This window comes from Candoia aspera, chromosome 2 (assembly GCF_035149785.1).
Source record: "Candoia aspera isolate rCanAsp1 chromosome 2, rCanAsp1.hap2, whole genome shotgun sequence".
Taxonomy (NCBI): domain Eukaryota; kingdom Metazoa; phylum Chordata; class Lepidosauria; order Squamata; family Boidae; genus Candoia; species Candoia aspera.
The window spans coordinates 48,264,938-48,287,945 of NC_086154.1; the positions used below are offsets into that span (position 1 = coordinate 48,264,938).

General features: G+C 36.9%; 1 protein-coding gene across 1 annotated transcript in view; it reads left to right on the plus strand.

Annotated features, from left to right (window-relative positions):
• The window catches only part of ERC2 (ELKS/RAB6-interacting/CAST family member 2), a 630,778-nt gene that overhangs the window by 297,906 nt on the left and 309,864 nt on the right, over positions 1-23,008 (plus strand). Inside the window, exon 11 of the mRNA XM_063296431.1 lies at positions 11,620-11,755. Within this exon, the coding sequence (XP_063152501.1) occupies positions 11,620-11,755 (136 nt within the window). The remainder of the gene's footprint in view (positions 1-11,619; positions 11,756-23,008) is intronic.

Sequence of the window (23,008 nt, forward strand, 5' to 3'; positions counted from 1 at the left end):
TGGGTTGATTTGTCTGATGATCCATCCTTTGCACTTGGCTACTTCAAATCAGTTCAGAGCCATATGACCAAAGCCACATACAGGCATTTGTAGTATAGACAGACATACAGACGGGCATCCTTTACTCAGGCAGGAAAGATCCTTCAACTTAGTTAAAGGTTGCTGTGATCTGTAATGTCTTCTACAGCTACGCTTAACTGGTCTCCTGCAACAATCTAGCAGTTATAACATTTCTCTAGCATATGGAATATTGCTGGTTGGAAACCTAGCAGGCTTTTTTTAAACTATTTTTTTTCTTTCCCTGAGTATGTATTTCCACTTTTTTTTTTCTTGTAATGCAAGCAGTGCAGTGTTTCATCAGTTCTCTAGTCACTTGTGGTAAAAGGTTTCCATCCCTTTTATTTTAGGAAAAAAATGTTTTCAATTCCAATCACTTGAGTTAAAAGGATGTCACCCCCTTTTGCCTCAAGTGACTGGAGAAACAATGAAATGTTGCACTGCTAGACTTACTTTAAAAAGGAAAAACAGTAGAAATGAGGTAGCTCAGGGGAAAAAATCAGTAATTTAAAAATAATCTTTCAGTTTTCAAGCCAGCAACACACTATATGCTAGGACACTCTTATAACCACTGCACTGTTGCAGAACTTCAGTTTAAGGTGGCTCTAGAAGACACTGGAGACTAATAGGTAGCAAGAAAGGACTTTTTTTAAAGTTGTAAAACTGGTTGCTGTGCCTGCCTGTATTTGTATTTTGATAGATATAACTTTGCATGTATGTATGTATGTATTATTGTTGTTTGGTGCCTTCGAGTCACCATTGACTCCTGGTGACTGCCTTGACTAGTCTCTGTAGTTTTTTCAGCAAGTGGTTTGCCATTGCCTTCTTCCTAGGGCTGAGAGAGAATGACTGGCTGAAGGCCACCCAGCTGGCTTTCATATCTAAGGGAGGACTAGAACTCACAGTCTCCCAGGTTCTAGCCTGGTGCCTTAACCACTACACCAAACTGGCTCTTTTATTATTACTAGTCTATATTACATTGTGTATGTATGTACTTACATATATGCACCTGCCTATAACACAGAGAACTACAGGATATATGCCTAGGAAGACCCACCCACAGGAAGGAAAACAATTGGCTGTTACTTTCCTACAACAGAAATTTGGGAGGGCAGAGCTGTAGAGGAAATGTCCAGTGGGAGAATGAGGTACCCTGCAGTTTGGACAAGCTGTTGCCAATGTATCTCAGTCCGGACATGTTCCTACCTCGGTTCTTTTGAAAAGCACTTTAGGAAAAACAAGTAGGTTATTCTCCCCAAAATATTAGTTAGTGTGGGTGTGTTTTAAAGAGAGCAGTGTGATTCTTTAACAAGTCCAGAATATATGTAAAATGCAATAGGAAGGACACCAAATGTTGTTCCCACCTCATTACTTTATATTAGTGTATCATTTGTACTTTTTAATGTAAATATTTAACAAAGACCTATTAACTTCATAGGGCAACAAATGGTTTGCTCAAGTATGATTGCCTGCTTTTCAAATTGCTCTAAATAATTTCAAGGATTGGATGCTGACTGTTATTTATGGTGGGTTTGTTTGAGTAATTTCCTCTTAAAAACAGACAATAATCTGTGTATTTTTCATGTTAGCCTTTCTACACAATTTACAGTGCTATAAAATGGAATAAAGAAAGTGACTCAGATGGCTGATTAAAAGTTTTAGTTTGTTGCTCAATCAGTAACAAGTAGTCTTAGTAGTTTTGCTATCATTTATGTCAGAAAACCAGACCTGCTAAGCAGATAAGGATTCTCAACCCACTAAAAGACTTTGTTTTTGGGGAGTTAAACATGATGAGTCTCTTAATTATAGCCCTGGTCTTTTGAAGGCTTTGTTCTTTAAGATGTTAGAGCAGTCCAATAAACTTTAACAGTGAGCCAAATAAGATAGTAACCTGGCCTGCGCAAACATGGGTTTAAGTTTTCACATAAAGTTTAGAGTCTTGAACAATTGCCTAATTGCTTACATGCAGGTGGTAAACCTAGGCTGATGGAGTAAAAGGGCTCCAGAGTTTCTAGAGCTAATTGCCTACTCAAGAAACTCATTGTCTCTGCAAAAATCTAGTTCAGATTTGTGTATAACGTAAGCTAGGCTCTGCTATCAGGGCTGCTTGGGAGGCCTTTTCTCCATTCCACCTTGTTTGTAGAACAGAAGAAAGCAATTCATAAATTTCTTTTGCATATCCAAAATGTGAGTTTTTTTTTCCATACAATCATATTTCAGTTTTATCTATATTTGTCATGGATTTAATGTATTGTTTACTGTTTATAGTTCTGTTAGTGATTTGTATAATAATTGATATAGAAATACAATATCTATAAGTGGACAGAAAAATTACCAAGATTGTACAATTAGTGCTCCATATATAGTTGATGAGAAATTAATCATAAAAAAACAAAATAAATTAAATTATTTTAATAATGTGAGCAGGGATTTGAATCTGTGAACTATATGCCAAAATCTCCACTATTTATTAAGAACTTTTTAAAAAGAAAAACTACTAAAAACATTATAAATATTAATTTCTGACTTCCTCCTTTTGTTATACTTCAACTAATGTACCATATTTATAAATATTTAAAAATGTTTGTGTATTTCTGATTTCAATTTTTTAGTCAGTTCCTTTTCCCCTTAAAAACCATACTCTACATACATATATTATATAAGTAGGCCCTTTTTGATTCAATTTTGTCTGTTAGAAGGTACAACAGTACTTAATGAATGGTAGTTATGATTAGTCCTCAAAATTACGGTTGTTGCAAAAATTTGTGATCAAACTTTGGGCTCTTGGAAGCCTGCCCCCTTTTACAATCCCACTGTGCACTTCAACTCCCCCCACCTGCCAATCTCCCCCTATCTGTGCCCTTTTGGCTGCCCTGCACTCCACCCTGAACCCCAACCACCCTGCACTAGGCCACCCCTGCTGCCCCTAGCTGACCTTCGCCATCTTCTTTCTCCTGCTACTGACAAAGTGCGCCTGGCCGAGGCAGCTCCTGGCCCTTCATGATGCCTCCATGAGGTAGGCGTGTCTCTTCCTCAGTGGGAGGAAGAAGGTGGCAAAGGTCAGCTGGGGCAGCAGTGGTAGGTAGCAGCAGAGTGCGAGGTGCCCAAAAGGGCAGAGATGGGGGGAGATAGTTGGGTGGGGGAGTTGAAGTGGAGGCGAGTGTGGCTGGACAGCGCAGCCTTGTCTGCCAGAGGTTCCTCGCCAGGCTGGCTGGGGAGGAGGCAGCAGGACAGAGCTGGCAGTTCGCGCACAGCAGGAGAAGTGTGAGGTTATTGCCTAACGACGGTGCAGTCCTCACCTAATGATTGCAACTGGGACTACCGGAACTGCTGTTGCTAAGCAGTGCGGTCACATGATGTTTCGCCTAATGACCACTTCACTTAGAAACAGAAATTCCATTCCCAATTAGGGTCATTAAGCAAGGACTACCTGTATATGCTATTAATTTTGCTATTACTGCTTATTCTCCAAGTTTAAGTTTCCAGTCTATTATTGTCAGCAAAGTGTCTCTTTTCCAATGTTGTGCTAAATTTATCCTTGCAGTGGTAAATATCTATCTTAGTAAATTATTTTATGTTTTGTTAACATGTTTTGAAATTATGCATAGTAAGAAAAGTTGTGGTTTCATTTCAGATTTGATTTCTAAAATTCTCTGAGTAGTGCTGTGTATTTCATTCCAGTACTTTTCAGTTTTTTACCTGTCTACCACATATGGTAAAATGTTCCTTCTGTCTCATGTCATTATAACTTGAGGTAAATTTTATAGATTTGTTCCATAAGTTTTCCCATTGTTATGTTGTGACTGTTTCTTTAAAGTTTCGCATCCATTTTATCATGCAATTTTTTGTTCTGTCTCTTTGTCAAATCTGAGTTTATGTATGCACCCTAGTAGCTGATCTTGATTTTGTATGAGCATTTTAAATTCTGTCTTTTTTTTTTTTAGAAGCCTTCCCTCATTTTTGAGGTCAGTTTTTATTCTTCCAGCAATTTGTCAGTACATCAACCATGGTACATCTGGCTTTCACCAAGAAGTTCTTGGAGTGTCTTTGGTCTGTTCATAGAGTCTGAATGGGCCACATCTGCATATGTAATTGCACATTTCTTACTATAATTATCTCCAACATGAAAAAACATGTAAAGGAGAGGCTAATGGTGAAATTGCTGGACTTATTATTTTTCTTGAAAGGTTCCATACTTTTATCAAGCTTTGTCTTTAACTCTAGGTTTTTTTCCACTCCATATAGATTTACTAACAGTTTTTTGGCCATTCTTGTAAACTTTTTTCTGGAATTGGAATTGGCACCATTTGAAACAAATAGTTTATCTTGGGAAATACATTCATCTTAATAATCACAATTGATGCTAACCAAGAGAGCTTTAAATTTTTCCACCTTTCAAGATCTCTCTTAATTTCTTTCCATAGTTTGACATAATTGTTTTTATATATTTTCTTGATTATTGCCTGTTAAATACAAACCCAGATATTTCACTGAATCTATTATCTGGTGGCCAGATTCCTTCCACAGAAAATCATCATCTTCTTCTTGCGTTAAATGTCTTACAATTATTTTTTCTTTTAATATTGATTTTATATCTGGATAATTTTCCAAGGGCTTGGATTATTTTCATCAACTATCTTACTGCAGTTTGTGGTTCTGTGATGGTTAATACTACTGAATATCATCTGCATAACGTTTAAGCTTATTTTTATTTTCAGGCCAGATATTTGTTTGTCACCTCAGACTTTTTATGTCAGTATTTCTAAGGTGATGATAAATCATAGGGAAGAGAATGGGCCTCCTTGCCTAGTGCCTTTACTTATTTGCAGATTTGTGGAACATGCTCCATTGGCCATGATCTTTGCCTTTTGCCACTGATACATCCTTTTAACCCAGGCTTTTAACTCTTCTCTAGGATTTACTTTGTTCAACATAGCAAATAAAAATGAGCCAACCTTTTTTTTTTACTTTTTGCACACAGATAGAATTGATGCCTATATGTATTAATCTTGGTTGAATGATGGTTTCTATGTGGCAAAAATATGACAAGAGAACTGCAGACTTGGGGGAATTCCAAGAACCACACAAGTACTATTAGTACTCTTGCCCTCTTTATAGTACCATCCAAAGAGAAAAAATTGTGACACAATTCAAGAAGCATCAACACTTCTTCATGCTTACTGCATCCATAAACTCCCAAATGGCTGCCCTGTTCAGGGTGACTCAGACTCCTTTGGGGAAGGATCACCAAAATCATCATCCAGATGATTTTGCAGGTTTTCTTGAGATAAACCTGGTCATATTTGCTCTGGTTTGGACAAGTCTAAGGGCAAGTTGGAAAGGTGACATCTTGTAATTATGATCTGGGATTCTTTTGAGCTTTTGAGATCCAAGGAAATGGATAAAGTTCTCTGTAGCATGAATGCTGCAACTTGCAGGCTTGATCTATGCCCATCCAGGCCCCTTCAAGCAGTGAGGTGGTGTGTGACTGGCTAGACTGGAGAAGTAGTTAATGCCTCTTTGAAAGAGGCTGTTATGCTACCACCTCTAAACTTGTGGTGGTTTGCCTTCTCCTGAAGAGGCCATCTCTCAGTGCAAATTTTGCCCTGTTTTCAACTTTTCTGTTTTAGGGAAGGTTGTTGAGAAGGTAGTGGGTGAATCAGCTATAGAAAACCCTAGAAGAAGTATATCATCTGCATACCTTTCATTCAGGACCCAGTCCCAGACTGCATGATCGTGCAAGTGGATGTCCTTTGTCAAGACCTGGATTGGATAGTGCATGCCTCCTCATTCTATTGGACCTCTTGGTAGCATTTGATACCATCAGCCATGGCATCCCACTTTACTATAAGCAAGAGTTTACAGTGGTTTTGTTTTTACCTGACTGATGGCTCCAGTTGGTAGTCATAGGAGCTGAGTGGCCAAGCTCTGAGCCACTCCTATGTGGAGTGCCGCAGGGCTTGGTTCTATATATCTAGATTAAATGGGAGAGGTTATACATAGTTCAAGGTGAGGTGTCATCAGTATGCTGATGACCCTCAACTGTGCATTGCCACTGAAGTGGAGATGCTGTGGTAATCTTGAATTGGTGTCTGGAAGGCTGCATGGAGAAACAAGCTCAGATTAAATCCTACCAGGACAGAGCTGCTGTTTGTCAATAAGCATTCAGGAATATTGGCCACAATAGTGGTTCTTGATGGTATTATGCTGTCCTGAAGGAGCTGGTTTGTGACTTGGGATCTCACAAGTTCCTGCTGGAGCATCAAGTGGAAACCATGGCCAGAAGGCATTTACCCAGATCTAAATGGTCTGCCAGTTGTGACCCTACTTAGACCAGGATACTCCAGTGAAAGTAGGTCATACCCTGATCACCACATGCCTGGACTAATGCAATGCATTCAATGCAGGTTTGCAATTGCAGTTAGCTCGGAATCTATAACTGGTCCCGATTACAGTGGCCAAGCTGGACCCAATTCAGTGCTCTATACAGCATGGGCCTGGGATATATCAGGAACCACCTTACCAATCTGATTCTGCCTGTTCAATCTAGTAATCAAGAGAGGCCCTGATGAGAATGCTGAGCACCCTCAAGATATCCATGGGCCTAAGGTCTAGGACAAGATGGCTGCTGTTTTTGATAATAGTACCCACATTCTGGAATATTTTACACCCAGAAATAAAAGCTCACCCTGGCTCTCCTTTCATTTAGAAGGCTCTTGAAGAATCTTTTATGCCAATGTGCCTTGCAGTGTGCCATAGTATGTTTCTTGAACGAACGAACGAACGAATAAATGAATGAATTGCTGGCTTAGAAATTAAACTTAGAACACATGACCCCATTGCTTAAATGGACTGTCTTTGTTGGAAAATTACTGTGGGTAATTTCAAGTTTAGTTTGCACCCAGCAAAATTCCAGTCAATCCTTATATCCCAATCAGAGCAAGCATACATCCCACTTGGTTCAGCTACCAAAAATACAGCTTGATTTTTATTTATTGAACATGGGCAAATAGAGGGAGAGACAATTGCAAACAAAGGGCTAGAATTAACATATATATCTTTAGATATCAAAAGGCACAGAGCTTTCCAGAGGATAATGTGGATAATGAGCTTATGAACAACAGAAGAAGTGCCAAAGGGAGTGGTCTTTGTTTGTTTATTTACTTATTAAACACATTTATATGGCCGTCCATCTCACGAAAAATGACTCTGGGCGGCATACAACAATCCAATAAAACAAATTATTCCAACCTTAACTCTTGTTTTTATATAATAAAAAGGAGATCAGGTGCTTCTTACTCTATTCTGCATCTTAAAGAAACAATTTGGTGGACGAAGATGATGTATCTAACATGTTGAACAATCACATTGTAATAAACTTAAGCCAATGTCTTTGCTTCAAAGAGTTTACAAATACATTGACTCTCCCCATCTCCTGCCAACAATAGATACTGACATCAGATTACTGAAATAAATGCTTCTTAGGCAAGTTATTTAATCTATTTCAATATAACACATGGGAAAGAAGTTAATTTCTAAATCCCAAATATTATTTGTTTGTTAGCTTATCTGTTCTACGTTTATACATTCTGTCTATTTAAGTTTCTCTGTTTCTTTCTTTCTTTGTATTTTTAAACTTATTTATATCCTTTAGCTAATGAATACCGTTCTGTCTTTATTTGGCTCTACCTTTGATCTTTCACAAATTGAATGCTTCAGTGCATGTCTTTGAAACAACAGAAGAAGAGCCAAGTTCATTGCTCTCAAAGTACAATGAAGCTCTGACATGTAACCTTGTTTGACAGTGCTATGTGCAGTAGGACTGTAAGCAGGATACATTAAATCTTAACAGTTTGCTCAGAAAGAAGTCACCTTGGGACTCTGAGTTTCAGAAAAGGAAATAATGGGGAAATCACACAGCACACTTGTGATTGTTTTAGGTTCATAGTCCTGTTCCCCAGAAAGATAGTTTATTATACTTTTTAGTTCTCCATCCATTTTAGTAACTGTGGTTTTCTTTAAATGAAGCTGTAACCTCTCCCTTCCTGGCTGAAACTCCCCCTGTGAAAATAGCATTCTTAGAGCATCACTTCATCCATATCAAGTTCTCTGATAATTTAACAGATTGCTGCCCAGGGTATCTTTGGAAACATAGGCCCATTGTATTTTCTGGTGGCCTTCCTACTGAATAGCATTTGCATTTTGATGGCTTCCATTTATATTACAGCAAGATGCTGCCCTTCTGATTAAGGCAGAGTCATCAGGGAACATTCTCAATTTAGGCTAATCAAACTAAATAGGGAAGTAATACAAACAGCATCAATATTAGGTAATATCTAGCTATACACTGCCTTTATATTATAGAAATTAGATCCTTATTTCATAATAAACATTTACAGAGCTAATGAGCATGGCTGCCTATTTATTTTCTATTTGGGCCCATAGGGAAGAACCTACTCATGTATTTCTATGACTCAGAGTTACTTCAAGTTGAGGAATGGAGGAGAGTAATTTCCCAAACCTCCAGAGCAGATTTTGAGAGCCTGCAGGAAGCTCACGTGGAGGATCATTACAGGAATGGATTTCGACTTGGATAATAGGGCATTTTGTTCAATCTTCCCCAGTCTAGATCTGGTGGATACATGGTACAGGGCTCTGGCATGGGCACAAATAGTGAATGAATTTGTTATATTCCCCAAGTAGATAATTATTTAGATCATATTATTACAATTAAACTATAGCCAACCAAATAACATGGTCACATTTGTGTATGTTGAAGTGTTAATCTTATACTTTGCAATGGTGGCTCTGCTTTATTTGCCATGATGGGATTCTTCAACATTATGTTGGTGCACTATATAAACTGGTGTGTTTATCTCTTTACAGGGAGCAAGAGCAGTTATTCAATACTACTGGGAACACTATGGTTGCTTTAAACACACACACACACACACACACACACACACACCTGCTGTAGTTGTACCATTAGGAGATAAAAACAGCTCCAAGTCACTATAGTTTTTATTGGATGATCGGATGGAAAGATAGGCATCAGTGACAGGGTTACACAAGGATGTCAGGAGTGGAACATGAAGTGTTAGATAAGCACTGAGGTAGATACTTTTTATAGTTTTGGGCAATGCTTTAGTCACTCTAGCCTAGTGAATCACATCTGGAAATTTTGTTTCAAAGACGTTACTGATCTTGGGCTATCTGTGTCATAGTTTGCATGGTATTGTGGAATAGAGTGAACAAATGCTGTGCTTTTAAGCTGTCACAGGTACATGCAACCTGTCAACTATATTACTGTGCTGCATGATCTGAATAATTCACATTAAAGCTAATCAATAAAATATGCAAATCTAGATTTATGTACCTATCAGGCTTGTGATAAATACTAAGCAAAATATCTGAATGGTATATGATTTTGACTTCTATGGGTGCAAAATCCATGAAAAAGATACAATTGAAAAAATATGATTTAATTAAGTTAAATTATTAACCAGTTTTGTATCTGGTATAAGTTTCTATTATATTAACTGTCCAGTGTTGCTGGGAGTCAGGGGCATATAAATTTATTTATTTACTTATTTAAATAGCAGCTTCTTACAGCAAATTGTACCTGCATGTTCTCTCTCTCTCTCTCTGTTCAATCAGAATTGGGAGAAAGTGTACACTTATAGGAATAATATTAGATCCAAAGTGTCAGAAAAGAAAATAACTCTTTCTTTATGAGATTCAGTTGAGATTCCTGTTTCAGGAAAGTCAGAGAGAGTCAGGGAGAGTCAGAGAAGAAGAATAAACTGGTAAAACAGAGAAGAATAAGTTGATAAAACAACACTCCCCATTGGGTGCACCACTGAAAGACCTGAAGGACCAGGTTGGGGTCAGATTGTCCTGAAGAAAATCTATCTTAGTGGTTGCTAAGAGTCAAAACTGACTTGATGGCACATAATCAGTCAATCAGTCAATCAGTCAATCAATCAATCAATCAGATCCTCAGATGGAAGCACATTATGAGCTGAAACTGAATGGCCTTCTGAGTAGTATAAATAAATTTTAAGAGAAGAGTTCAACAGGAACTCTTCTAGGGTAATTTGGAGAATGATGTTACAGAATGGTTAAACTATAAAACATTTGAACAGATTTAGAAAACTTCAGGTATTCCTGCAGTAAAACAAGAATAGTAAAAAGGAAGAGCCTTTTAAAAAAAAAACCACATAAATAAAAGAACAATTAATATTGTTACTGTGCAAATTATACAAAATATATTTTATATCTCCTTTCCATCTCCTATATTTTTTCACTGAATAAGGAAAACATATTATATTCTTTTCTACACTAAAACTATATGAAACATTTTCATCATATGAATTACAAAACTGATTGTAGATTGGGAAATAGTAGTTATTTTCCTATACTAGGTAGACTCAATAATATTTATTTTCTGGGATTGTTCTTGCCATATATTTTTAGCCTAGAATCATTGTGGAGCTTTCTCTTGATAATGGCTTTTGCTTTCCCACTACCAGTATAATTTATACAATTACTTTCCAATAAATACCTAAGGACATAACATTTTTACTTACTAAATATTCACAGGAAAAAAAAAATCTAGAGCCTACAACTGTACCTAATACCTCCACCTCCCCAAAACCTTTAAAAACTTTGCGTGATCATATGGACATTAGAAAATATCCTTTCCTTTTGCCAAAAAAGATTAGTGTGCAAATCTCTTTTGGAATTTGCACATGACTATTATTATATAGATAAAAAGAAAGAAATTCCTTAGAATCGTGAGAGAGTCAAATAAATTAATATCTAAGAACTCAAGCAGATAACAGTTATGTTCTCACATTTCTTCTGCAGCCTTTCATAGTAATTAGTCAGTCATAAAATAATGCCAAATAATTGCTTATCATTGTTGAGAAGGTTTAAGTGGTCATGTGAATTTTTATGGACACACAGTCATGATTTTAAGTTCTGATGGACTAATTTTGTTTCTGAAATTAATGTTGGGAATTTTTTTGAAGCACATTAGATTGGAACTGATTTTTAGAATAAGTTTCTTGGCATGGAAAACTATTTGTGAATGGATGCTTTAATTTAAATAGAGACTTTAAAAGGGAACACCCAGCCTTCTGAGAGTACCAAGTGTACAACCTAGCCATTTCAGTCCAGACAGAAGATCAAATAGTAGAGTTGTAAAACTGAGAACCCTTAATCTGTGCCAGTAATGAAATGTTATGGTCCCTGTTTTAAACTTTGGCCCTGAAAATAGAGATTGGGAACTTGGGGTTTTTGCTACTAAAATTAAACCAATCTAAACCATGACACATTTCTCTTTTAAGAATTGCTTCGTGCGTTCTTAATCTGCAGTAACATTTCTGTATTTCATACTATGAAGCACACTGATTTTTCATAGACTTCCTACTTTAAAATGTGTAATGAACAGCTCTGCCTGATGATAAACAATTACTTTATGCTATCATTTGTATATTTGCACTGTTACATTGTTAATAGACCCATTAGAATTAACAGGTATATGCATACCATTCTTAGACACATGAAGGATCAAAACAAGAAGGTGGCCAATCTGAAGCACAATCAACAAATAGAAAAGAAGAAGAATGCCCAGTTGCTAGAAGAAGTTCGGAGGCGTGAAGACAATATGACAGACAATGCTCAGCATTTGCAGGTAAGCTGCTTTCTTTCTTTCTTTTTTCTTTTACACTACCAAAGTAAATATTTTTAAATTTGTCTAAACATTATTGGACTGTCAATCCAAATAACACATATACTTCATTCCCAATAACTGATAAAATACTGATTTTTCTTGACTGGCAAATGTTTGGATTTTTTTTAAAACCAAAGAAGGACAATAGTTACCTAGTTATCTCTGTTTATCTCAGAGTAATTACTGTTGTCTAGAAATGCTGAGAAGGCTGGTGGGAATTCCTTAGAAAGATGAGAATGTTATCTAATCTAGAAACCTGAGCAAGTCATTACTGGCGCTATCCATCTGAGTTGAGGACAACAAAAAAAATAGACTTGTTATGGGATTATGGCTATACATTATTGCCTACTATTCTTACTACTAACAAAACTCTTATTCCATTAAAACTCTTATGTCATGGCTCCCACTAAACATTCATAGAGGAGGAGCAATTTCAGAATTGAATCCAAAGTTCTGCACAGCCCTACTGGTTACATATATCCCATGCAAATCTTTTGGTAATTGGCTGTATTTATTCTGGAAAAAGTCCTGTACCATTGGATTTGTCATAGATCTTACCTAAGAAATTGGGGCTATCAGGTCTAGGCTGTAAAAATCTGGACTCCTACTAGATGGTTAGCAAAGATCTAGATGGTTAGCAAAGATGCAGAATATATGTTTATTTAGACTATTTATATATCTGCCCATCTGCCCAAAGTGACTTTAGGAGGTGTACAGTTGTTTATTCCCTCCCCCACCCCCAAAAACCAGCAACACAGTTTATAAAACCAGCATCCAGTATCCAGAAAAACAGTAATATATTCTAAGGGAAAAATTCCTATACCTTTAAAATTAGTCAAATAGGAGGATTTTGCAAGGTGTAGCTACCAGTCCAGGGTTCAAGAAGATGTATCTATGAAAACTAGTTGGTCTCAAAGACCATTAGATGGCAGCAAAGAGTTATGAACTTTTTTGTGTCTCTTTACTGCCATCTAGTGGTTTTCCACATTTTGCAGTCCAAATCTTAGTAAAAGCCCCACTTCGCTTTTTAGCAGATGGAAGTCTTACCAGGGATATACCCCAAGCTTTTATTCTACCTTCCCTGGAAATAAAAAATGACAGCGTTAGGTAACCATCAGTGTGTTGTCTTTATGTAATGTTTAAAACCAGCTGCCTGTTCAGTCTTGGTGGACATAAGGAATAATCGGTTTTTCAATCCCTTCTGGACTTTTTAAAAACTCATCTGAAAAGATTAAGAATTTTCTCTTTTAATCTTTTTTCTTTCAGGCTCAAAATACTTCATTCCTTTGGTGATGCCTCCCTTAATTGGCTTCTATGTATTATATCAATCTTGTTGCTTTTGTCTGAATACTTTTTGTGTTACTAAAGTAGTATTTCCATTTTGCACATAGCACTACAAACATGTTTCACCATGATTTTTTTTTAAAATAATAGTTTCACCAGGAAGCAAAACATGTGCCAGGGTAATTTTTTATTAGATTAGTGTATACATGGTTTTTTTGGACATAATTCAGAAAAAATAATATTTTTTATTCCATTGGAGGTCAACCACATGCTTATGACTTGGCCACTGGTATCCCAGATTACATTAATGCACATGTCTATTTAGAAGGGAGTTCCAACTTCAGCCCCCTGAAAAAGGCAAGCAAACTAACCTTGCTAATCTTAACATGAACTAGTGAATATGCCCAGTGAGTGAGTTAGACCAGCAGAAAAGGCCCTTTTCAAGTTGTCCTACTGCTTGACCTTCTCTTGAATGGCTCTCTGATTATGGAAAATTATGCCCCAGGAAGTGCATTTGACTCCCACTTTCCCAGTATTTAACAACATGGGAAAATCACCCGTCTTTTGCCCAATTTTGTTAATTTATTTTTATGATTTTTATTGTACTGTTATTTGTATAAATTTTATGTTAGATTTTGTATTTTGTTTTATTGGGTAAGCCACCTTGGATGATCATATAAGCAGAAAAGCATAGTCATGCATCTGAATAAACATAGACATCCAAATAACATCAGAGGTAGAGTTTGTTTATGTGCAGATCTAGGAAGGTGGACTTTAGATAACCTCAACAATCATTACAGCTTGGGGAATGTTAAGATCAGCATTTTGAAATAGGCTTATTGGCTCATATACAGTATAAGTGACATAAAATTGGAGTTACGTGCAGAGTTTTGGGGCCCTACCACATGAAGATGAGTGATTTACTATACCAACTGTAGCTTTCATATATCTTAAGGGGGCAATCTTATCACTAAGCTTGATAGTCTGATTTAGAGATAATCAGAACAATGGATAATTAGGTCATTTGGTCTAGTTCTCCAGATGGCATGCAAATCAGATTTTCCAAACAATACTCTGGTCATTGCTGCCAAATCTGCCTCAGCCATCAGTAATGAATCCAGGATCATTTCCAAGTTGTACACCTGTCCCAAAGGAGGAGTACAAGTCTGTTGTATGCTGTTATCCAGATCAGCTTCTTCTCAATCCACTGCAGCAGTATTTTTCCAAGATTAAGTTTCACTTCCTCTTTTCCATTCAGCTCAGAATCAATTCCAGGCACCTGTTTAAGAGTTTCTTAAACTTTCTGTGGTGAAAAAGAAAGGGAAAGCTATTTGTCATCAGCAAAACAATGACACTGAAATCCCCAACACTGGACAACTCTTGGAGGATTCATATAAAAGTCGAATAGAATTGGGATTCTTGATTGCCTTAAGTGAAGGCCACATGAAGAAGAGAAATTACGCTATAACATCTTGTGAAGCAGATTGCATCAGAATCAGTGTTAGAAGTGTGCTTCCTAAACTCAGGCCAGATGTTGGAAGAAGAGTTTTAGTGTGATAAATAGTAACAGCTGCCAATTAGAAATTAAGAACTAAGAGCTGTACTCTCAACAACCAGTAAGTTATATCAGCAAGTTCAGCAGGGCAATTAAGACTATCCCTATGCAGAATTATGAAGAGATTGAAATAAATCTATATAATTGATTTGTTCTGTCACCAATTCTTCAATTCTGACCTAGATGCTTTTATCAGTCACAACTGGAAAAGATCCAGAAAACAGGTGGTAGGCTGCAAACTTCCCAGATAGCTTGTCCATATTCTTTGGGTGAATTAGATAATGTGTATCCTTCCCAACTTGATATGTTGACATTACACTGATTATGATTACAAACTGATTACAGAATGTCTTCAAAGGCTGCATAAGATTCACCAGATCTATGTAAATAAGGTTTCTCATTAATGAGAATAGTACTGTTGATCAGCATTGTACAGATGTAAAGACTATGAAGATTTCTGTCACTACTATCACTGAGTAATACCTAAGGTATAAGGTAGTAGTAATTGCCCAGAGTCCCCCTTTTGGGAGAGATAGGCGGGAATAGGAATTCGAAAAATAAATAAATAAATAAATAAATAAATAAGGTCATAGTCACAGTGAAGGTTTTTTGAGGGAGCCACCTATGCATTAACTGTCAATCTAATAATTTCAGGTTGAGTAAGTTTCTACAGTTAGACTATGATTATGTACTTCTAGGAGTATTGACATTGGTGGTTTTTTAAAATAACTTTATTAAAATTTTAAACAAGAAGGATAAAAACTAACAGAAACTAATATTTAGAATGAAGAAGAGAAAGAAGGAAGGAAAGAAGAAAAAGCCAAAGCCAAAAGTGCAGAAAAAGAAAGAAAATATAAAGAAGTAACTTCCAATTTTATTTTACAGCAGCTATAAGTGTAAATTAACCCCTTAGTCTATGGTTACAGCATAACTTTCATTTTTTATAATCTATTTTTTTTCCTAATCATCAAAACCATATATCGAAAGTTTCTGTTTCACACAAAAAGTCTATAAGGAGTTTCCAATCAGCATTAAACTTAGTGTCTTTGATCAGTTTTCTCTGATCAAAGATGCCAGTTTGGCTATCTCAGCAAATTTCATCATCTTGACCATCCATTCCTCCATTGTGGGTAATGTCGAATCTTTCTGTCAGAACCAAGCCTGCCTCTGACTCAGAAAGTGAAATTCTTTCAGAGTCAGAGGAGGAATTGGAAACTTACTGGTCCAAAACCAGGAAAACGAAACTCTAGGCTGAGCCAGCAGTGCAGGAAGAATCCATGGTGCTGATTGGGCAAGATTCGGAGGAGGATTTGAATACACCAATCAGTGTGCACCAATGATGAGCCAAAAAGCACGTGCAGGAGAAAGCAGCCTGATTGGCTACAGGAGACTCCAAGAGTGCCAAAGAACAGAATAAAAGGCAGCTGTGTGGAGAGCAGGCTGCCAGAGAGAACTGATCCTACAAGCCTGCAGCGTCTGCAGAAGAGTCCCTACCAGCATCGGAGACGGCGTCTGTTGCCAAAGAGGAACCCGTGCCTTTGCTTCGCTCCGAAGAGGACTTGCATCCTGCGTCTGCTGCCACTGAGGATCCTTTGCTCCCTGAGCCCAGCAGTCTCAGTCTTGCTTCCAGCCTTGAAACTCTGCAGTCTTCCAAGCAGTTTCTTTGTGCCTTGAAACTCCAGCGCCAGCGTGTGTCCCCACTCCCATCCTACCGCGCTTTGTGTGCACAGCCGTGTTCAGGTACTGCACCCCTATCTTGTACTGGATCTGTGTTCCAGTCTAGTCTGGAGCTTCCAGCCAGGTCCAGTCTTATTCCCAGTTACCAGCCCTGCTCCAAATCTCCAATCCAGAGAATTCAGCCTAGTCTGGGGCTTTCAGCTGAGTCCAGCCTTGCTTCCAGTTTCCAGCCTTGCTCCAAGTTCCTAGTTCAGAGAATTCAGCCTAGTCCGCGGCTTCCAGTCAAGTCCAGCCTTGTTTCGAGTCTTGCTCCGAGTCTTCAGTCCTGAGAGTTCTGCCTAGTCCAGGTCTTCCAGCCGAGTCTAGCCTTGTCCCAAGTTTGAGACAAGCTCCAGTTGCCGTGTCCAGACCCAACCCAGTTCCAGATTGCCAGTGATCCAGCATCAGAACAGCTCCAGCACACCGTTCCAGTTCGAGATCTCTTGCTTCCAGCACACTGCATTCCAGTTGCATCCAGTCTACCTGTCCAGTGAGAGTCCTGTTTCGCTGCCTGTTGTGCCCAGTTGGGTGTCTTGATTTGAGTCTTTGTATTCAAGGACTTAATTATTGTAAATAGTTATTTAATAAAGTGTGTTTTATAAGACCTTGCCTGGCTGCGTAGTCTGAACAGGACACTTTCCACCTTTGTGCACATAATAATCTCACTGCAGTTGTCATATATAAAAACAAAGTTCCATGACTCTTTTCCAACTGTTTACCGATCAGTCCCAAAAGAAAAGCCTCTGGTTTCAGTTGTCAATTAATCTTTAAAATCTTCTGAATTAGTGTATGTAGTTGAGTCCAAAATGTTTTAGCTTTTTTACATATCCACCAAGCATGACAAATGTTCCCTCTTGTTGCTCACACTTCCAACATAAATTTGAAGTACCTTTATACATTCTGGACAATTTTTCTGGTGACATATATCAACAATACATCATTTTATAAAAATTCTCTTTAAGAGTATAACACAATGTAAATTTCAGTCCTTTTAACCACATACAGTATTTTCCCACTGTTCCATTTGTATGTTATAACCAAAATGTTTAGCCCATTTTATCATACATTCTTTCACTTGTTCTTCTTCTGTTTCAAATTTCAATAAAAGTTGATACATTTTAGCAATAACATGTTCATCATTTGTATGCAATTCTGTTTCCAACTCAGTCTTACAATGCTCAAAACCAAAAGTTCTTTTATCTACTTTAAATCTTTCTTGTAATTGTACATAAGAGGACCATTGACAAGTGTACCCTTCTGCCCCCAGATCTTCTGTTGATTTTATTTTACATTCTCCCAGACAAAATGCTAATATGTTAGAATAAGTTAGCCATTTGTGTTTACTTACCGTTTCTGTTCTCTAATATGCTGCTTGTGCTGAGAGCCACAAGGGTATTTTTGGGCACAGCCTGGGTTTATATCTATTCCATATTCTCAATATGGCATGTTTAACAAAATTATTTTTAAAATCTACATTAACCTTAGCTTTATAGTACCATAAATATCCATGCCACTCAAATCTCAAATCGTGTCCTTCTCACTTCAGTAACCTTTTATTTCTCAGCATCATCCACTCTTTCATCCAAACTAAACAACAAGCTGCAAAGTATAGTTTCAAATCAGGTAAACCCAGTCCTCTTCTTTCTTTTGCATCTTGTAGCACCTTATATTTAACTCGTGGGGCATTGGTGTGTTGTGAGCCAATGCTACTCTGCATTGTGGTAGCAAATGGGAAGCTCAGGGCAGTTGAGAATCTTACCTTTGTTGGCTGTGCTACCCATCTTTCCTGTTTTCCTAGTTGACCCTGGTGGCTCAGGTGAGGGATAGCTGAAATCTGATGGAATTGGTCTTTTGCCATAGCTGATGGGTGGCCATGTTTTCCATGGGTCTACTTTACTAAGTTTGCCTTTTAACTGATGAAGTGGTAAACCATTAGGTGAAGCCTTTTTCAAATCAGCCTCTTTCTGATACATTTACTGTAATGTTTATGATATTCCATGCAATGTTAATATATCACCATGTTGAACTTTACATTTGGTCTTATAGACCACACAGAATACTCAGCATATATGGCTGAATTGCACACTCAGTTTTCTTTATTTAAATCTGATACACCTTTTCTGTCTTCAGCAAATTCTTTTTGGAAATTCAGCCTCATATTGCATCCAAATGGACAGCTATTGTCATTTTTGGTCATGTTCCATTTCTCTGCTTCCCTCTCCCTGGTCTAATAAATTAATGAACTAACATATGAAAAAATGTAAGAGCCAATATTTTATGCCAATAAAATATCCCCAGAATTCTCTCTAACACATTGCCTAAAAGCTGAAGTATATTTTTAAATGTTTCCATTTTCCAATTATCCTTGGAGATAGTACATTTTCTTCTCTTCCAGTGGTTAAGATGAAGTGTGATCAGCTTGACAAACTAAATTATATTTTTGTATGCTTTCATTTTCAAATCATAAGATCCTTGGGGATAATATGGTTACTTCTTTTCCAGTGGCTAAAATGACCACTGAGATTTCCATACATATTAAACAAAGCAAAAGGTAAAGAATAAAAACTATGACAGATCAGCAAACAATATCATGCATCTGTGTACACTGGAGATTTGTTCATGGGCATTTCCTTTGCCATTTTTCTGCTTCTCTAATTATGGATGAATTTTTCTAAGACGGGAAGTATAACTACTAACACAAACCTCAAAAATGTCTGCCTTTCAGTAAAACGTATAGTGTATTACTAATTTCACACACTTCAGTAAGATTTCTCTTTCTATCCATAGATGCTTTTTTGTGTTAGCCTTGTCCATGTGTTTTTGCATTTAGCATATCTTTTAATCTTTCTTTTTGGTAAGGAAAGAATTGTATATATATATTAGCTTTAATGTATTCATTTCCTTTGTCATTGTGTTTTAAAGCTCTGATTATGTTTGCTTCAGAAAAGCAAACTTGTGCCATTCATGATTTATTTTAACAGATTTAAAAATATTAGCATAATTACAAAATGCAGACAATCAGAAGTTGAAGTTAGCTCATTTTAAGATAGCTAGACATGATAGCTTACATATATGTGAATATCTTAGCTGAATGTGAATTTGATTTTTACCATAGATGACTATTGAAGCATTTTTTTTCTTGGCCAGTAAAGATTCCATTAAGTTGTGAATATATTCCATATGTATGAAATCTCTGCCACTGTAGTGTTACTATACTGCGAGAGACATCTTTCATTGATTTCAGCAGAAGAAAAGACTTTTAATGAATATGCTAAAGACACAGAATTTGACTGATGTGACTGAGGACCAGTGTCATATTTTCGGATTTGATATTATTTGATTGAAAAGTGCACTTGCTAGAGGTTCATGCTATTTTGCAGAATTAAAATGGCCCATTAAAAATCCCATTTAGTATTCTCTTCAGGTTATTTTCTTCAAGAAAATGAAATTAAAAAGTTTACTTTCATAAATCATGTGTCCTTCTATGGGACTTATTCCAGGTAAGCTATTTATCTTCATTTCAGTGGAGAAAGTCCCATTGAACTCAGATCTATTTACAGTTGAGAAGATACGATTACATTGTCAAGGAATCCTTCTGCAGTGTTGAGTTCTGAGTCCAGAGTCACTGGGAGTTGGGAATAAATTTAATAAATATATATTATAATAATAATTAAAAAACATTCTGAATAAAATGCTTCTGTTGTAGATGGCATCCTTCATTCACATAGAAGCTGTTAGTACAATATGCTCTATAATGTCTATGCTTTTAAGTTGTTTGCCTGTTGAATTCATTTCTTTCTCTAAAATGAGCAATAAACAGAATAGAGTTTTGATTCTAGAATGCCTTGCATCAAAGCTTGTGTGCTAGAAAACTATTCTACAATGAATAATATGAAGAGTAAGCACTTTCTAGTACCCATAAATATATAAGTGTGCTGGATTTAGCCCTAGAATACAAATAATAGAATCATAGAGTTGGAGAGGCCATCAGGATTTCAATTGCCCTCTCAGTGCAGGAGTCCAAATTAACATATCCATGACAAATGTTTGTACAGGTTCTGCTTGACACATGAAGGAGATTTGCATTGTCCTCATAAATTGTTTCCATTTTCAAAGTTCTCTTAACTTTTTGAAGTTTTTGCTGTCATTCCACTGGAATTGGCTGTCCTATAACTCAAGACTTCTATGTTGTACCCACTGGGCTGGTGATAGAGAATAAGTTGTGGATGTCTTCTGTACTGTATGACATTCTCTTATGTAATTGTCAGCCCCATGAAAAGGACCAGATCAGGAAATCAACTCCATAGGAAGGCTAGAAATACTTTTATTGAGATTGGCTATAACAACAGAATCAGTGCAAGTCTGATTGTGCTGTACCTCTTTCCCATTCTTACAGATTAGTGAATTAGGGAGGCATCTGCCTGAACTGCTTCTGAATGTTATCTTGCTGTTCTGGACTTAAAAAATGTTTCAGCCCTTTTTGCTGAGGCAACAGCTCCTGCATATGTCTGGGAAAAGGAAGGACATCTTCCTTACTCTCTACGGTACTTGAAAAGTGCTATCATATTCTCTCCTCAGTCATCTTTCCTCAAAGATAAACATATCAAGCTCCCTGAATCTTTCTGTATGTACTCTTATCATTTTTGTTGATTTTCTGTACACCTACTGTACCTCAGTTTCACTGATTCTTTTCTTGATGTAATGCCCAAAACTGGATGTGTTAGGGTTTGACCAATGGAGAACAGAATGGAAAAATTACTTCCTATGATCTGGAAACTGTACTTTTGTCACTGCAGCCTAACATTACATTTGCCATCTTCAGCATATCCAGATGATTTTGAATTTTGTTTCTGCTTTCCAGAGTATTAACCCCCACCTCAGATGTGATAAGCTTTCCTTCCATCTTTTCCTTTAACTCTTTAATAAATACATTGAAAAGTTTCATCCTAGGACTGAAGCCTATGGCACTTCATTTATACTTTACTGGAGTTTGATGAGAAACTATAATGTCTCCTCTTTGGCTATGGTTTTCAAGTCAGCTATAAATCAACCTAACAGGCATGCCATAGAATAAGTCATACTTATCTAGCTTCCCAGCCAAAAAGTCAATGGCTATTTTGTTAAATAAATTATAACTTGCTTAAAACAAGTTATATTAATTATATTCACAGAATTTTCATAATCTGATTTTACTTAATCAAAAATTGAAACCAAATTAGTCTGACAAGATTTGTTTTTTATAAATCCATACTGACTTCCAATAATCAGTGCATTTTTTTCAGGGAGCCTACATATTGACCACTATTTGCTCTACTCCATAATCTTTCCTGCTATCAGTGTCATTCAATATTGATGTCCCCCAGATCTCTTCATGAATTTTTTTTGAAGATATGGACAGGAGTTGGCTTCCAGTTTTCCATTACTTCATCTGTTTTCCAAGATTTCTCAGAAATAATAAATAAAGGTTTGGCTAGACCAACAGCAAATTTCTTCATATGTTAGAATGCAACTCATGTGGCTCTGGAGATTTGAACTCATTCGGGATTGGAGAAGATTTCCTGACATAAGAAGAAATGAAGAGTTCTGTGGAATCAAACCAAAACCCATGTAGTCTAGCATCCTGTGTTATAGAGTGGCCAATTAAATGCTTTCTGGATGATGGACTAGAGGGTAACCTTCTTCCACCATTATTACCAAGCACCTGGTATTCAAGGCATAATGCTTTTCTGAAGCCTATTTTTGTTGAGTTGTAGCTCTGCTCTGGGGCTTGCTCCATCCTAACTAAACATCCCACCCAAGCTTTGAAAGGGTAAGACCAGGTGGGGGAGAAAAAACCTGAGTAGTAATCTTAATACAAAGAACTAGAAGCAGCGAAGGCTGCTGCAAGTGCTAGATTTAAATCTAGCATTAAATCAGTGCTCCTGATCACTTTGCCATTCTAGGGCCAAATACATCTCACTCAGTCCTTGTGAGATGTCATCAGCCTTGTGCCAGCAATCCATCATCCATAAAATGCATTATTTTTATTTATTCATTTATTTTGCAGCATTCATACTTTGCCTCAATTGTAAGAATCAGGGCAACTTACAATAATAAATTGGCACTAAGAAAGTCATACAAATAACCTACATACATAAATAAAACTCACAGAATTGTAAAGAACAACCACAACTGACTCAAAGTAGCAGAAAAAACTCTAGTCCTGATCTATGAGATAGCACACTTCATAAGCCAGCAAGTCCAGCCTATACACATTATTTTCTATTCCTTTCCATAAGGAGCCATTTACTATTACAGTCAAACTCTATTTGTAACCCTCCATAATCTTTTTCCTTTGCTTCCTTCTGTTCTTTAGAGGGAAATTTCTTACAGACACCCTCCCCCCCCCCCCGAATTTCCCTGTGGGACTCCATGCCAAATTCCTTTTAGTTTATAGTGAGCTTATTCCCTAGAAAATTGGTGCCTTAAATTTCACTAAGGGTCTCTGCACTTTTGGGCACAGAGCATATATTTAAATATCTCCCATTAAAATCAAATGAGTTAAACATGCCTTACTTCCTCAAACAGAAGTAAACATAGTTTATTACAGATTTATATGTATGTACTTGTGTTCCTTTAAAATAAGCAAAACTTTTTTCTGGATTTTCATCTGGAAATAA